This window comes from Cornus florida, unplaced genomic scaffold (assembly GCF_030987335.1).
Source record: "Cornus florida cultivar Cherokee Brave unplaced genomic scaffold, ASM3098733v1 CherokeeBrave_3.0.0_Hap2_Chr03, whole genome shotgun sequence".
NCBI lineage: Eukaryota > Viridiplantae > Streptophyta > Magnoliopsida > Cornales > Cornaceae > Cornus > Cornus florida.
In genome coordinates this window covers 49865617-49882448 of record NW_026775573.1, presented here as the reverse complement: position 1 = coordinate 49882448, position 16832 = coordinate 49865617, and the positions used below count along the sequence as shown (strand labels likewise).

General features: G+C 36.1%; 1 protein-coding gene across 1 annotated transcript; it reads right to left on the bottom strand.

Moving 5' to 3' along the window:
* Positions 1–804: 804 nt before the first annotated feature.
* On the bottom strand, positions 805–12514 carry LOC132300479 (uncharacterized protein At5g49945-like). The gene is made up of 3 exons (XM_059797573.1): positions 11372–12514; positions 1557–1760; positions 805–1470 (listed from the first exon to the last, which is right to left on the bottom strand). Exons 1-3 carry the CDS (start codon positions 12434–12436, stop codon positions 1243–1245), a joined length of 1497 nt encoding a protein of 498 aa, XP_059653556.1. The 5' UTR covers positions 12437–12514; the 3' UTR covers positions 805–1242.
* Between the last annotated feature and the right edge of the window lie 4318 nt (positions 12515–16832).

Genomic DNA, 16832 nt, shown 5'->3' with positions numbered 1-16832 from the left:
GTTCAAATCGAATGATGCAATTCAATGGACAATGACCCAAAATGATGTTTGAATCATTTGATTCAGTTAATGAGGGATTATGAGATTCATATATATATATATATATATATTTAGTTGGTACTCAACTCCTGACCTCCTTATGAAAAGTAAGGGTCTGATACTGTTAGGCCACTAATCTATTAGTAGTATGAGATTTATTTTTCTCTACACACTCATCTTGTTCTCGAGTTTTACAGTACACAAGAATTTTCTCATTTTCACTTTAAAAATAAAAAATCACAAATCACAAATCACAAATGTTGAAGTGAAATTTTAAACAATATAAATGGCCTCTGCAATTTGCATTTATGTGTATACAATAAAAAATTAGTTTACACTGGAAAAATCAATTATTTACCGGAATATCTAATGTATTCCAATTTCGATCTAGACATGGCGCATGCTCTTTAATTCAGGACCAGTCTGAACAGCTCCATCTGCACATTTAATTATTGTCAGATTATGTTTTGCCAAATTATTTCAAACAACCAATGGAATTTTTTTTTTTTTTTTTGATAAGTCAAAACCACCAATGGATTTCAATGCTTTCTATTGCAACTCTGCTCTGTATAATCTTGAAGTTAGAAGAGCACACCTGTTTCAATCAATGAGGCATGGACATTTTAAAATAAATTATAATTACAACAATCAAATAAGACTATTTCTCAGTTTAGAATCAACTAGAGTATTATATACAGTGAAATGGTCCAGCTCCCGAACGAGTGCGTTCGTGTTCAAGTCCCCCTCCCTGGTTGGTCAATCATGTAAGATAATAATAGAAAACAGTTTCTCAGTTTAGAGTCAAAAGAGTTTTACATAAGCAATAACAAATTTTGGCAGAAAAAATGAAAACAGCCAACAATTGTTACCTTAATTGCCACATTAGTTTTGACAAAGATATTCAATGATGTCATTAAAATTACAGTAAATGACTACATTCAAAAACCACAAAGTTGTGCTAATGTAAAACACTAACTATTGGGACAAATAAAGTACACAGTGGGCAAAATCCACAATCATCTTGGAAGGAAAGCGAACCCGACTGGAAATTGTGGACTGAATTCAAAAGCCAGAAAGTTGTGGTAATGTCAACTACTGCAAACAAATAAAAGTACACAGGAAAATCCACAATCATCTTGGAAGGAAAGGGAACCCAACCGGATATTGTGGACTGAGTTACAACGCGCAAGTGCTATTTCAGAACTAAGCACGGCTCATCTTCACTTTTGGCATCGACTTCTTCATCTGGCGAGCACGCTCTTTTGCCTCTTTTTTGCGAATAGACTCTGCACTGAGCTTTGCCTCGGCCTCCTCCACCATTTTTCTCCGTTCTGCCTTTCTTTTCTGCATGGCTTCTTGCCTATCCCTTTGATATTCTTTGTGCAACTCCTGGGCAATCTTCAATCTCGCTGCTTCAGTTTTTGATCGAGCCTGTGTTGTACAAATTGCAGTTTAAACATTTACCAAGATTATCAAGTTCGAAGACCAACTGTAAAGGTAATTATCATATGAGTTACCTGTGAACTGAGCTTGTATCGCCCAATTAAATCAATGTAATAGGGAACCAGAGCCACCAACCGGGTCATGTCAGCCATATGATCGGCATCAGGGAGAGCAAACTTGAACATCAAAACCTTCTTTTGGGTGCTCAAGTGTTGATCAGAGAAATGCATTGAGATGAAACCCTTTCCAAATTTCTCAAAAGCTTTGTCACCAAAGACCTGCATAAAACCAAATGTAAACCATGTAAAACAAATCTAAAAAGAGAATTATCTGGGAAGATATTTACAAAGAGCAAGAGCCCCATGAAGTTTCACAGAATTTGATTTTATATCACACTGTCAAATAGGTAGTAAGGGCACAGATCGGAGATAACTGGGCCAAAAAATGAAATGCCAAATGAACAGCTCTAAAGACGTTTAAATTACAAGTGTTAGTTAGAAACCAAGGACTTGATCCAAAAGGATTAAGGGAGCATTAAAAATTAAAATGGTACAGTACCATGTTTAAAAACACTGCAGCTTAGGGTGTCAACTGAGGAACTAAACTGTGAACGTACTGCAGCATAGGATGTTATAACTGAAGCACAAAACTGTAATGACATCTTGACTACTAAAAGACAGTTTTTTGGGGGGACAAATGACTACTAAAAGACAAAGTATAACTCTACATAAAAATGAAAGATGGAACATGAACTACAAGATGTTAGCAAACACTTTGTCCTCAGTGCCCCATCCCACTCCCCATTGATACGAGTCTGATAGAATCTTATACTAGTTACTTATAATTTGAGGAAGATGGCTCAAGGTATCAATTCAAAAGGTTAAAAAAATCCACTTCAATTTTACTATTAGAATCATTCCTTTGTCCCAAGGCTATTCATGTGTTAAGCTGATTAACGTATGAAAATGCTCCACGGACACATTATATAGAAACGTTACTTGATATTATAACATTCAGTTTTCACTAGCATTTTTAAAGTCTCCTTCAAATGCCTCTAAAAGAAGCCCCGAAAAGGTAGCTGAGTTGGATACCAGAGATCATGTGTTCCAACTCTTGGAGACATCAAGCCTCTGCCTTGGGCTTAATCCAACCCCGTGCTTTGGGGATGATTGTCAGTATCCGAAGGGAATAGTCCCACCATCGACGGACAGCTTTTAAAATCTCATTTGATGGTTGTGGTGACCATTTTTTTCAAATGGTCTAAGGTGCCCAACACATTCCCTAATTTTTATGGTCATGGTTACAAAAACTAGTTATGAAGTCACTATTTCAAGTGGTCTTTTCTTATATACTTCTTAAAATAAAAACCCATTTATAAGAAAAGCTCTTCTGAAAACATGACTTGCATTTCAAAATCTTTTTCAAAGATGTGATCCAACACATCCTGTGACGTCCACCGGGTGGGAGAAGTTGTTGGCACTAATAAGGGTGATGTCTCCTGCTTGTGTAGACATGTTTTGAAAACCGTGAGCGCCGAGAGGGTTACAAGGCGGACAATATCTGCATATCGCGGGCGGGTCCTGACAGATGAAATAGCCAGAAATTAGGAGAGCGAGCACAAGCCCGTGAGAGTCAGGCCAGCGATGATAAGAGGGATGCCTCCTACTGGTATAGGGAAGACAATATAAGCACAACATGAGGCAGGGCCTGACATATCCAATTCCTTACTCAATATTAGGAGTGATGATTATCATTACTAACCTACAAAGTCCTAATCACTTGAGCCTCATCTCCAGTTGTTTCACTAGAGAGATTCTTGGCAGTAAAATTTGATGACTGACAACTTCAGCTCCGAAAGGAATTAATAGTGGACTAAAGCAAAGCCACTTATAATTTCTTATAACATTTCTCCTTATCAAATTTCACTTTCACAATTGCATCTTATCCATTCTCTTCCTGTATTTCAATTTACATATTTTTAAGGGCAAATTGCGAAAAACCCCCCTTGACTTGTCTCCATTTGCAATAAACCCCCCTTTAGATTTGTTCTTTTTTTTTTTTTTTTTTTTTTTTTTTTTTTTTTTTTTTTTTTTTGGCACTGAAAGTAGAGCAGCAACTCCTTTCCTTTATTTTCTAGACATTTTGTTAAATCATCGAATCAATCCGTGTTTTAGTAAGAAAGTACCTGCTGATTTAAGTTTAGAAATATATCTATGTATTTTAAATATATACCAATGTATATGTGTGTGTGTATCCTCAACCACCTCTCGTAAAGGAAAGCCTTAATTATTTAGATTTAAGTCTCTGGATTTTAAAGCATTACAACATATAAATCAACATTCAAAACATATGTTATTATAAATCAAACATTCAATACAACAAAGAAAAAGGGAAATTTTCAGATAATTAATATGATTTTTTTACAATTCCTGCCATAAACATACCAAAATGTCATTAGTATAGAATTTATATATACATAATACATATATATATTTTATAAGTAATTTATATATGTAATCAACGAATAAGACGGAAAAAGAGAGTAAAATGGAAGTGACCCATCTGTTTTCTTCCAACAAAAACTTGATACCTTTTTCCTTTTTATTTATTTTTATGTTTTCAAACTATTGTCGGTTGAGATCGAATGAAGTAACAAATCAACCTCTTAAGACCTTAATAGCCAAGAGAATAGTGTTTTCCTAGGAAAGTTACCACTGAAACGTTGCATACTTCTTCAAATCCCAACTGCCCAATTCTAAGCATCCAACTTTAATTCCGATAAAGGAATAAGGAGCAAAATAAAGAATTAAGGGGCATTTTTGTCTCAAAAATAGCTGAGCATCCCCCTTGTTTGGTTGAGGGGAGTTTTGTGCAAAAAAAACTCTAAAGGGGGGTTTATTGCAAATGGAGACAAGTCAAGGGGGGTTTATTGCAAATCGCCCTATTTTTAATAAGTTATTTCAATTTAGATTTAAAAAAAAAAAAAAAAGGAAGGAAAAAGAAAACCTGATATGTTATTATCCCCTTTTGTTTTAAACAAGCTTTTGGCCTTTCATCATGGTAAATTAAGACCAAACATCCAATAGTTCACTTGTACACATTATTGACTCTTTTTTTTAACTTTAGACTTAGATAGGACATATCTTTGCATATAATCCCACTCGGTAAATTTTCTTTTGTAGGTGATAAATAATCACTCTTCAGATTTGCATTTTTCTATAATTTATTTTACGTGATTCTTTAGTTATCTTTTAAATATGTTTGAAAAGGGCTATAAATATTACCGTTGTCAAATTTTTGGATCCCTTATTTTAGTAATGTAATTTCATGCTGGATCATGAAAAACTTAATGAAATATCCTTATTCATGGATAATTACTAACTTGTTTCAATGAATCTCCAAATTAAGAACTGAAACATGGGCAGTTAAGATGGACTGAATGCATGGACAAAGGCAAGATATCCTACCTTAAATGATTGCGCTCCTATACATTCCTTTTAGGTCAAGTAACCAAGGTACAAAACCTTTTATACCAACTTAGGTCAATCTGAAAGAGCTATTCAACATCTCTTGCTCATCTCTTTCCTATGATCAAGAGACTTGGATTCTGCCCTCCCTCTTAGAATTCTTCATCCTCATTCCCCTCCTCATTCTCAATTCTCTCTATTTTTCACTTCAATGAACTCTATAAGAAATTATATCAGTTCTAGTAATAGAAAATTCTTTATTTTCTTCCTATATGAAATCATATTCTAACATTTGGTACTAAACTTGACATATCGTCATATCTGTATGGCAGAGTGAGTACCAAACTTATATCAAAGAAACTCAGAAATATAAACTGAAATTAATTAATCACTACTCTCTACCATCACCAATGTCCAATGAACATTAAGATCACAGATGTATAATTTAATTTCCTAGTATAATAGCAGAAGACAACTGTAGCAGTTAAAAATGGAGGAGGATTCAAAGAAGACATATGTTAAATTTTCCAAGATATATATTAGGAGGAGTTCACAGCTAAATCCCAGGTTACAGTTACAGGCCCTTTCTCTCTAGGTGGATGTAGTCTGCATTTTCTATTCCACTAAGCCTCTATTTGGGGCAGTGCCTGTTGGAAGATAATTTGTATGAGCCTCTCCCCGAGAAAATTGTAAAGCTACTACTTTGGGTCTTTTTGTCCAGGTGGACGTGGAGGTAGTCCAAATCTTAACAGACAGTGATGGAACCAGGATTTTATTTTAGGGAGGGCCTAATGGGCATTAACATTAAGCCAATAATCCGGAATATAGAAAAGCAGTAATGGCTATGTTACCCGGACTCGGGTACGGGTGTCGGACATGGGCGCGTGTCTAGAGGTTGGATCCTTCTATTTATCAAATTATAGGACACGGGGACACGGATTAAAAGTGTCCAAATTTCAGACACGGGTACTTGGACAAGGCATACAGAAACATATATATATATAGTAGGCATGGCATAATTAGTTAAAATGAAAGACAATTTTAACTGACTGTTAAAATAAGTTACCTTTGAAAGCCTATTAGTAATTAAAAGGGTATTTATTGTAAAGCTGTAACTATTATAAATACTTAAGAAATAATAATAATAATAATAATAATAATAGTAAATTGTGGGTTACAGCCTGTGGGGATACGGCTGTAACCCATATATTGATGTGTGGCCATATGGGTTACACGAGTGCCATTGCACTGTGGGCTACAGCTGGTGGGTTACAACTGTCAGTTGAACCATTTCGCGAAGCATATGTCCAGAACCCACACATATGAGATATATATGATAAGAACATACTCGTTGTTTGGTGGATAAGTAGAGAACAAAAATAAAGTTACAAGCGTGAATAACACACCAGCAGATCCTTTATTCGATGCAAAATACGCATGAGAAGGAATCGTCATCGTCTTCTTCCTTTCAAAGCCCTAAATGGAGACTCCAACCACCATTTTTTATTCAGAGCTTCTTCAGATCCCGTGTGTTCGTCTAGCAGACGTATCCAAATACAAATATGAAAGGTCAGACTCATATCCCGTGTCTGTGTCGTGTCGTGTCAACACGAACACCCTCGCTGGTACCGGCGAGTTCAGGTAACATAGAGTAATGGTGCATTAATCAAGATTCAAATAATATGTCATTATTCGCAAAAAAAATTATAATAAATAAATTTTTTTAAAAAAATACAAAATTAAATTCATGAAATAATAATAATAATTTTAAAAAATAAGAGGAAAAAAAAAAAAGAGAGAAAAAGAAAAAAGAAGAGGTTACGGCACATAAGTCTAAATTTTTTCTTTTTTTTTTTAATAAGTAAAGATTGTATAAAATGTGTTCAAAAGGGGAACGCATCCCTTAAAAGCTACACAAGGCCAAATAGGTCCTCTATACCCTCAAAGACTCCCCTGAAACCCAACAAAAAGAGTACTAATAATGGAGAACTTTGTCCAATAGGATTCTCCTTTCCTTCAAAGGATTCCCTATTCCTTTCAAGCCATAAACACCACCAGACGCATAAAGGTGCGACCCTCCAAAAATCACGTGCTTGGGCCCCCACAATACACCCTCTCCAAGCCTCTGGAAGATCTGGGCATAACCCAGTGAACCCCAAACAAGCCCAACAACAAACTCCAACAATCTCGAGCCACGAGACAATGCAAAAGAAGAAGATCAACCGTTTCCTCATCATTCTTACACAAGCAACACCAATTAACCACAATCAGATTCCTCCTATTGAGGTTATCCTGCGTCAATATCTTCCCGAAGATGGATGTCCAAGCAAAAAAAGCCACTCTGAGAGGGGCCTTCAAATGCCAAATAGCCCTCCATGGAAAGGGCGGAACCAGAACATCCGAAAAACAGCGATAAAAAGACCGAACATCAAAGCAACCTTGTGGAGAGGGAGTCCACACACAAAGGTCAGAAACCTCCCCCACAATCTCCTGGTAATAAAGCAACTCAAAAACACCAATAGCATCCCCGATTTCCCAATCCTAGAAATGCCTCGAGAAAAAAACATCCCAAACCGTACTCCCACCATCGAGACGAAAACAGTCGACCACCATGGCATATCTATCTATAGCAATTAGGAAAAATCTAGGAAAGATGAGGGCAAGAGGAAGATCACTACACCAAGTATCCTACCAAAAACGGATCACCTACCATCCCTAACTCGAAATATGTGTGTTTGGAAAATTCATCCCACCACTTACGGATGAGTTTCCAAACCCCAACTCCGCTAGGTACTCTAGCCTCAGAAAAGCACTATCCTCCTCTTGCCTCCCTAAATCTGCTCTCAATCACCCTCCTCCAAAGTATGTGCCTTTCCATTCCAAATCTCTAAAGATACTTTCCCAACAAATCCTTATTGAAAGACATCAGTCTTCTGATTCCCAAACCTCCTTTCTGGATCAAAGTACATACCCGCTCCCCACTAACCAACCAAAATGAGGGACGTGCACAAGCCCGTGAGCTCTGTTACATGGACTCTTCAAAAGTAGTGAAGTACCCGTGTTGGACACGTATCCCTCGGACATGGGTATGGGATATGTATCCGACACTTTCGGTTAAACATGTACTTAAAAAGTATATCCAATCATTCAATTACATTATATTGTTACTTTAAAATAAGTTAAATGCCTATATTAATCATTATATTAGATAAAAACACTACGGGCCCAAAGGCATCCAAGTTTTTAAGAGGGAGAGGACCAAAGCAAGCATGGGTCCAAACCGTTTACCACACGCTCGCGCGCCCGATCCGGGCTTGGGCTTGATTGTGAAGTCCCTTTAATTTTTACCATTTTACTTATCAAAAAAAAATATTAGATAAAAGCACTACTTTACTCTAGAAAATAAAATAAAATAATTAATAAAATGTAATTTTAGCCGTGTTTGTGTGTTCTTCTGTTTGGAGATTTGACACGTCCGACGCATGGATATATACCTGTGTCCAACGCCCGTACCCGAGTCCATGTGACATAGCCCGTGAGGGTCATGCCAGAGAGGATGCTTGGTCCAAAGAAGATCGAGAATCAGAAAACACTTTTGGCCCTTCCCCTTGAAACGTTTCTTGTTCTCTTATTCCCTTCTCTCTTCCTTTTTCTCTCTTATTTGAAGAACCCTAGTGCATGTTAAATCAAGTTTTCCATTAAAGTTACCACATCTATTAAAACTAGACATTTCCATCCATTTGGTTATTTGTCGACCCATAATTATCCGAAGTTGTTGTCCAAATAAGAATGCCATCACTTAAATAAGAATTTGAGAACTACTTTATTATTATTATTATTTTTTTTTTTTTTTTTGGGAAGATCAACACACGTTTATTATAACTAAAAGTTTATTGAATGGTGACCTATATGCATTGTCAGTGAGGGATTCTCATCTCTCTTTGTTCTTGTTTTCTACTTTTTTATCAATATGTTCATTAAGACTCAAATTTCTAAATAACACTTTTCATAAAACTCGATATAATCTAATCTAATGTTACTTAACCTCAATGTCTACACTACATAAAGTGCTCTCATTGTACATTTTTCATTAAACTAAATGACCAATATTTTCAAAGATATATCTTAATCATATCAATATCTAATATTCCTCCTTTGCCTCCAGTGTATTTATGACCCTGGTTCTTTTTTGTTTCTTAAGTGGGGGAGAGAGAAGCTACTTCCCCAAGTAACTATTTAATCAACTTTTTGTCAATTTCTTCAACTTGAACTTAAAAGTAAGAGAAAGAAATTCTATTTAGCCAGTTCAATGTCAACACTACATAATGTGCTCGCATTGTACATTTTTTCATTAAACTAAATGACCAATATTTTCAAAGATATATCTTAATCATATCAATATCTAATATTCCTCCTTTGCCTCCAGTGTAGTTATGATCCCGGTTCTTTTTTGTTTATTAGGTGGGGGGGAGAGAAGCTACTTCCCCATGTAACTATTTAATCAACTTTTTGTCGATTTCTTCAACTTGAACTTAAAAGTAATAGGGAGAAAGAAATTCTATTTAGCCAGTTACATTATTATTACACCTTGAACCCTTCACATCACAAAAATAAAAAGTAATAATAATTACCCCACAAGTGTCCAGAACGTGTCATTACCGTCTAAGCCGTGTCCTAGAAAAAATAAAATATTTAAATTTCAGAACACTCCTAGCCGTGTCCGACACGTGTCCAGTGTCCGACACTGCCACGGCACCCCCCTAGGTGAAGTGTCGGTGCATTTGAGACCACGACAAAGCAACATAGCCACATAGTCCCCAATCAAGCAAGAAGTAGGGCAGACAATTAACTACGTCATATTCATCCTTTATCATGCTTTCAACACAAGTTAAACATCAACAACGATATATGATATCATCCAATACAATCAAACATCCAATCTGCTGATATTGAATAAATGGAGCAAAACTTATTAATTTGAATAATTATTTTTCTCAATTGTAATATTCCTTCTCTCCCACAACTCGAATGCACCATTCTTATTTGTTTCTTCTTACACCAACGGATTGGGAAGAGAGAAAGCTCCACTTCTTGAGGATACTCTTAGTAAGGAGGGGAAGGGTTGTGGAAAGCAAAGTAATTCTAACCAATCCCTTTCCCTTGATACTACTAAAAATCCCATAATAAAGTGCAATAAATGAATAATTACATAACTTCAATTAAAATTTAAATTACCCATTATATTACTCAGATATGCAATTCAACTACTCCTAAATTCATTGCTATAAATATCGTTCAATAAATCATGTCCATCCGCTCCATGAGTTGAGGTAGTCCCAAAACCAATTCCCCGAACTAAGAGGTTTGCATCTCCAAGTCCTCAAACCGCTCCTTTTTCATCCTGTTAGTATACTTGTGTTGACTTTTGTGGCTCACTTCTGATGTCAGCATTTACATCACCCATTTACATCATTCCTTGCTTCATCAACTTGGCAGCCAAGTAGATTGATCAAGAAGCTGTGCGTGGTCACCAAGCAGCCCGGCCCATGTGTGATCAGCAAGATATATGCTTGCTCAGCAAGCATAAATTGGTATCCTTTGGCTATAAATAGCCATGTATCTCATGCATCTAAGGCATCCCAAAAATTGAGTGTGAATTTGCTCATAAAAGCAAAGCAAAGTGTGTGAGAGTTATGGGTGTAATTGGGTTTTGGGTGTGAGCCACTTAGCCTTATATCTCTTTATTTCTATAGTGAAATATTGATCTGTCTTCTCCCAGTGAACATTGGCATAACCAAACCACATAAATCCTTGTCTCGTTTGAGTGTGTGCCTATTTTATTTTTCTTGTCATTTATTTTTCTCTTGTTCTCATAAACTCCTATTCGATCCTTATTTCATAACAGCTTAAGATGAAATTAAAATAGTTGACCTTTTTTATTCCATTTCTTTGGACTCCACAAGAATTTGTCAATATTTCTCAAATTCGATGGGATGTGCTACCTTGTAATTATGTCCCAAAACCACATGCTTGCATGAAATCACAACTACAAAATCCTCACCTTTCTGCTTCTGCTAGCAACTGGTGAAATTTATGGGAACTTGTTCCAAATGACGATTAAAGAGCCTAGACACACTAAAAATTACAAGACTAGTTGCCTCTTCTCCCCACCACTCCCAACTGACTATTTCATTGAACAACAGTTAAGACTGGACAACAGATAAAATCATATCAAACCAAGCAACCTTGGGGGCTATTTGTTAAAATTCAAACCAATGTAAACAATAAAGCGCAAGAATGCAAGTGACTAATAGAAACCCAAATAATAAAAAAATCAGAACTAATGATATAACACAGAAGTAAATAGTTCAACATTTCAATAACTGATCAACCTCCTAACCAAAAATAAATAAAAAATTTACCTGATCAAGCACTGCCTCAGTTATTAAATCTCCGGCCACCTCCTTCGATTCTGAAATAACAGCCAAATCCTCTGTGACCCACTTCCTATTACTTGGTGGGGATACCAAACTAGCAAACCTCTGAAGATCCCTTATCTCTTTCTGCATCGTTTTCGCCGCCTTCTTCTTTGCCAAAGCAAAAACCACCTGATCCATTGCATCATCATTCATATAAACCTCAAATGTCATCTCATCCCTACACCTCACAACCATATTGTACAATCTCGATAGCAAATCGTGCCGACTCTGAAGTTCCATAGTTGCCAACAACCCCTGACAAAACCGCCGCCCACTTGCATAAAACTTGAATACATTCGTTCCTTCTTTCAACAGCAACGGCGAGTCATCACCATCGCCAACCCCCAACAGACTGAAATTTTTCTCAAAAACGGAGTCTTTGGTCGCAAATTTTGCAGCCCAAGCCAAAGCAATGTTCTCATTCTCTCTCTTGCCCATAAAGTAATTGATTGTAAACATAATCAAGAACGAGACGCAGACTATCTCAACTGTGTACGATCGGGGAACAACAACAACATTCTTCGGCTGCGGACTTGCTTCTGAATCAGTACCAGGACCCGCAGGAGTTGCAGTTTCGGTTACTTTTGTGGCTTCTGGGGTTGCTTCTACAGGGAGGCCTTCGAATTCGTCTTCGTCCCAGTAATCGAAGGAGGTCGATGAGGGTTTCGGAGAAAGATCGGCCGGCTGAGATGAATCATCGGTCGTGGGTGGGTTTGGATCAGGAGGGCCATGGTGGGATTCGGGTTCAGACTGAGTTAGGGTTGGAGGCGGTGAAGATCGGATTGGGAGATCGGTGAGTCGGAGCGAGTCGTCTTCTAGGGTTTCGTCGTCTTCGGCGTCGAAGCCTTCGAAGTGTGAGTCGGCAGCGACGGATGAGATAGAGAGGTGGTGGATGAGGAGTGACAAAATGGAGAATAGAGCAATGATGTACCAGAGCGTGTCGCCTCTGGGAAGGAGCAGGGATGAGAGAGGAGAGAACCAGAGGGGTGAGGAAGAGCGCTTCGCCATGAGTGTTTGATCTAGAGGGAGAAAATGGATTTTTGGAGAGAGAGAGAGCGAAGGAGGGGGTGGGGGAGTATTTGGGGATGTGGTGAGCTTATTAGTGTCAGTGTACATGAGATGGTGACGCGAATTTTCGCAGGGGATTCATTTAGAACATTTTGGTAACTTGACTAGAATTACAAAGGGTTATTTATTATTATTTTATTATTTTTTGTTGGAATTAGTCAATTATTATTATTTTATTATTTTTAAAAATAATAAAATAATAATAATTGGCTAATCACAATTCTTTTTCTTTTTCCACAAAATCCAAGGTGAACCTCACCTGTTTACAATAATACCCATTGACTTCTTTACATTGTTCTTCTTTTTTCTTTTTTTCTTTTTTTCTTTTTTTCTAATCTTAACAAAGATGTCAAATTCGATACACACCCTATTTGACCGTCAAGGGATAATATTTCCTGCAAACTCGTAGACTTCGACGAAAGTTATGACACTATAATTAAATGAAATTCATCTAGTAGATTCAAATAATTGGGAAAAAAAATTATTATTGAAAATTATTATTGTTGTACTTACCTACCCACTTGTTAAGAAATGGGTGATATCTCATCATAGTTGATGCGGTTCAATTATATATAAATAATTTTTTTATTATAAAATAAAATAAAAAAATAGAACCACAGTGAACTTCATTAGGTAAAATAGTTCCATGGCACTTCTCATTTCTCTTTCAACCATTCCATTGTTCACATCCTTTGTGATATTCCCAATTTTTAAGCGCGGATTGATCATGTCTACACTCAAAAATCAGGAAATATCAAATAATTAATAATAAGTAAGCACATAAAGAAAATAAATAATACCAAAGGAAATCTAAATAATAATAATAAATTCCATTTATAAATAATCCTCGAATAAAATTTATAATTGAAATAAACCTCCAAGAGTACAACTCGGGAATCTATTAACCAATGACTCCTAATTAATCCTATAAAAACTGAAATAATAAAAGTCTAAATCTCATGGAATAAATAAATAGAGTAATATTTCTACGTCAACGAATCCTAAAGAATGATGAAGATTGTCACTGATTATTATGAGTTCAACTCTAAGATTGGAACTGACAAGAACTTGAAAAATGATAATAAATTGTGGGTTAGACCCACGAGCAAGCCCTCTCTACTACGACCCAATCAGAGAACCGATAAACAATCCATTTCTAGCTAAAACTCAAGTAAATAGCTATACAGTTATACATACATATACACACTAATAGATGGTCACTATGTACAGGGAATCTCAACCAGATAGAGGATGTCACTTACAAATCGCACACAAAGTGGTCAAGTGTCCCCTGTATCCTACCCGGGAAATAAATCTCCTATACAAGCTACACATCTCTGGCAATATACGCCCCAGTCCTAAACACTAATCCCAAGACTACAACTCGTATTAGGCCATATACATTTAATATCAACAATATAGTCATATCTAACAATGACACAATATAATTAAAGTGAGTCTAAACTTATTAATTAGCTCACCTACACATCCCATATATCATAGCCATATCCTGACAATGGCACAAAATAAATGAGACTAAACTTATTAGTCGGCTCATCCACATCCAAATATCATAGCCATATCCTTACAATGGCATAATATATGTAAGACCCAACTTATTAGCCAGCTCACATAAATCATCTCTGACATTCATCAATTGAATCTATATAACATCATCAAACATAAGCATGATTAATATCACACATCCTTAATAGGAATAACTAATTAATATCATTCGTTATAACACATTACAAAATCTATCTTGATTAGTATCAATTATCATAGCACATAAACGTGGATTTAACTTAGGTTAATTAATGTATGTTATGAGCCCTTTTCCTGCAGCGCGACCGATCGCATAAGGGGTCGCAACCATTCGCATTTAGGTGTGACAGTTCACATCTCCATACTTAGAATATTTTTTTGAAACTCCAAATTACATGTTCTCGGTACCATTATTCGCTTCAAGGGATCGACTAATTGAATTAATGACGCGATTGATCGCACTCTCCACGTAATTGGTCGCATTCGTCCTAAACGCGAGAGCTGCTACGCGCGACTTTGGGTTTCAGATCTGATTTCGCCTAACTAGGAGTTCTACTGATGCAAAAACATGCCCAACTATTGATAATATGATAAGCGTTGAAAGTTGCATATTTGAGCCCTTAAACTTGCATGTTATAGCTCCTTAGTGATGATTACATAGTAGTAGTTATGTTATATTATTGATTTTTTGTCATTTTTAGGTAATCTCTAGAAATTCAGTTTGTTCCATTGCTTTTAGGGTCTTTGAGTTCAATCAACGGATGGAGACCGCAAGAGCTAGACCATCCATGGTGATCCAATGACCAAGATCATTCAAAGCTAATTCTAGAAGACTTTTAGGGGAGTTTTCAGCAAGAAAATGTCGTTTTTGGGTCATTATATGAAGAAAATGAGGTTTCCTATTCCCATAAGGAATCAACTTGAGTAGGAAATTATGTACCAGCTTTAGTATTTTGGGCATAACGTTTTGCGGAAAACTTGGAATTAGGCAAACTTAGTGGCTCTAGAAAGAAGACTCAAAGCCTATCATTTTTGTGTCTAATATAAATTTCTAGATTCGTACTCTAAATAGGTCAAAACAGCGTTGCAATATGACAAAAATTTAGAAAATTGTTTAGGCTTTTTTCTTTTGCCTGGTTTTTTCTATTTCCTTTCTTTGGGAGGAAACCCTACAACATATATATATATATATATTGGAGATGTCCAATAGGGAAAAAAGAGGATGATACAAAAGAAACCTTGTGGCGGCTTTTAGGGTTTTAAAGATTGAAGATTCCAATTGGTGGTCCACAGAGATGGCTTCTATACTGGGACGGAGGCAGTTAAGGATCGGGAGGGGGGGGCACGTGCCCCCCTGGATTTTCTCCCTCTTTTATATTCTATATATATTTTATAATAATATATATGTTTTTTAATGAAAATATAGAAAATGCCTCCCCTGAATTTTATCATTTTTCATAAAATTCTATATATGTTTTATATTTTTTCTCCTAAATTGTTTCCTTAATACTTATATTTTATATATGTAAATTAATTTAATTCCAAAAATATCACTATCTCTTTCTATATATATATCTATATATATATATATATATATATATATATATATATACATTGTATTGTAAATATATGTTACGGTATACAATACTTATAATGTGCCCTGTAACGTCCCAAATCGGGGTCTGGATCGTTAACCGGGTCCTTAACCAAACCCGATGACACACTAGGGGTAAAATAATCATTTTACAATGTGAGTGGGTAATCCATCCTTAAACTAATCCAATAGGATTTAAAATAGTCATTCTTAATGTAACGACCCAAATCCACCGGGTCCGGATCATTAAACGGATCTTTATCCGACCCAAAATCATTCAATGGTAATATAGTCCTTTCACGTTAAATTTGCCAATTCAAGTCCAAAAGGGGCAAAATGGTAATTTGTCTCAATTCAAATGGTTTGAAACTCAAAAGGACACAATAGACATTTACTTGGGTCTTATAAAAATAATAAATAAAAAATAATAGTAATAATAATGATAATAAAGTCCAAGGCAATATACTATTTTCTAGGGTTAAAATTTAATTATTGTATTATACTGAGTCATATAACGTGTAACAAGTACACTTAAGTGAGTAGGCGAAGGCAAAATGGAAAATAAGCCACAAATGTTTACAACACATGAACCAATTGATGTATCACACGTCAGCTGGTTTGGGTTACGTACAGTGACGTTGCCCACTGCCGAGATACCGGTCGACGTGTGGGAAGTTACACGTTGACCGGTTCAGGTCATGTACAGTGAAATAGCTACTGCCAAGATACCGGTCGACGTGTGGGAGGCTACATGTCGACTAGTTTAGGTCTTCCGGTCGACGTGTGGGAATTTTACGTCGACCGGTTCTGGTTATCCAAACTCAAAATTTCCACTGTCCAAGATACACCATTGATAACCAATCATCCACGCCACTATACTCACGTACACATTTAAATAAATTTTAACATCTAATACATTAACAACAACAACAATATTCACAAAAAATTACAACACGTTACATGAAATATACTAAATGATTTAGTATAACTAAGCATAATTACATTTCCCATAAAGGCCATATGCACAATGAAACTGAATATTTCACATGCTACAAAATGATACATTGAGGTCAACACCTTACAAAATGAAGCCTAATACAAAAGGTAGCAAAATATACATTCTCCTAATCCAAGCTAAAGCTATAGTGGATGGTCGTCCACCACCTCTTTTCCCGAACCTGAAAATATTAAAATAAT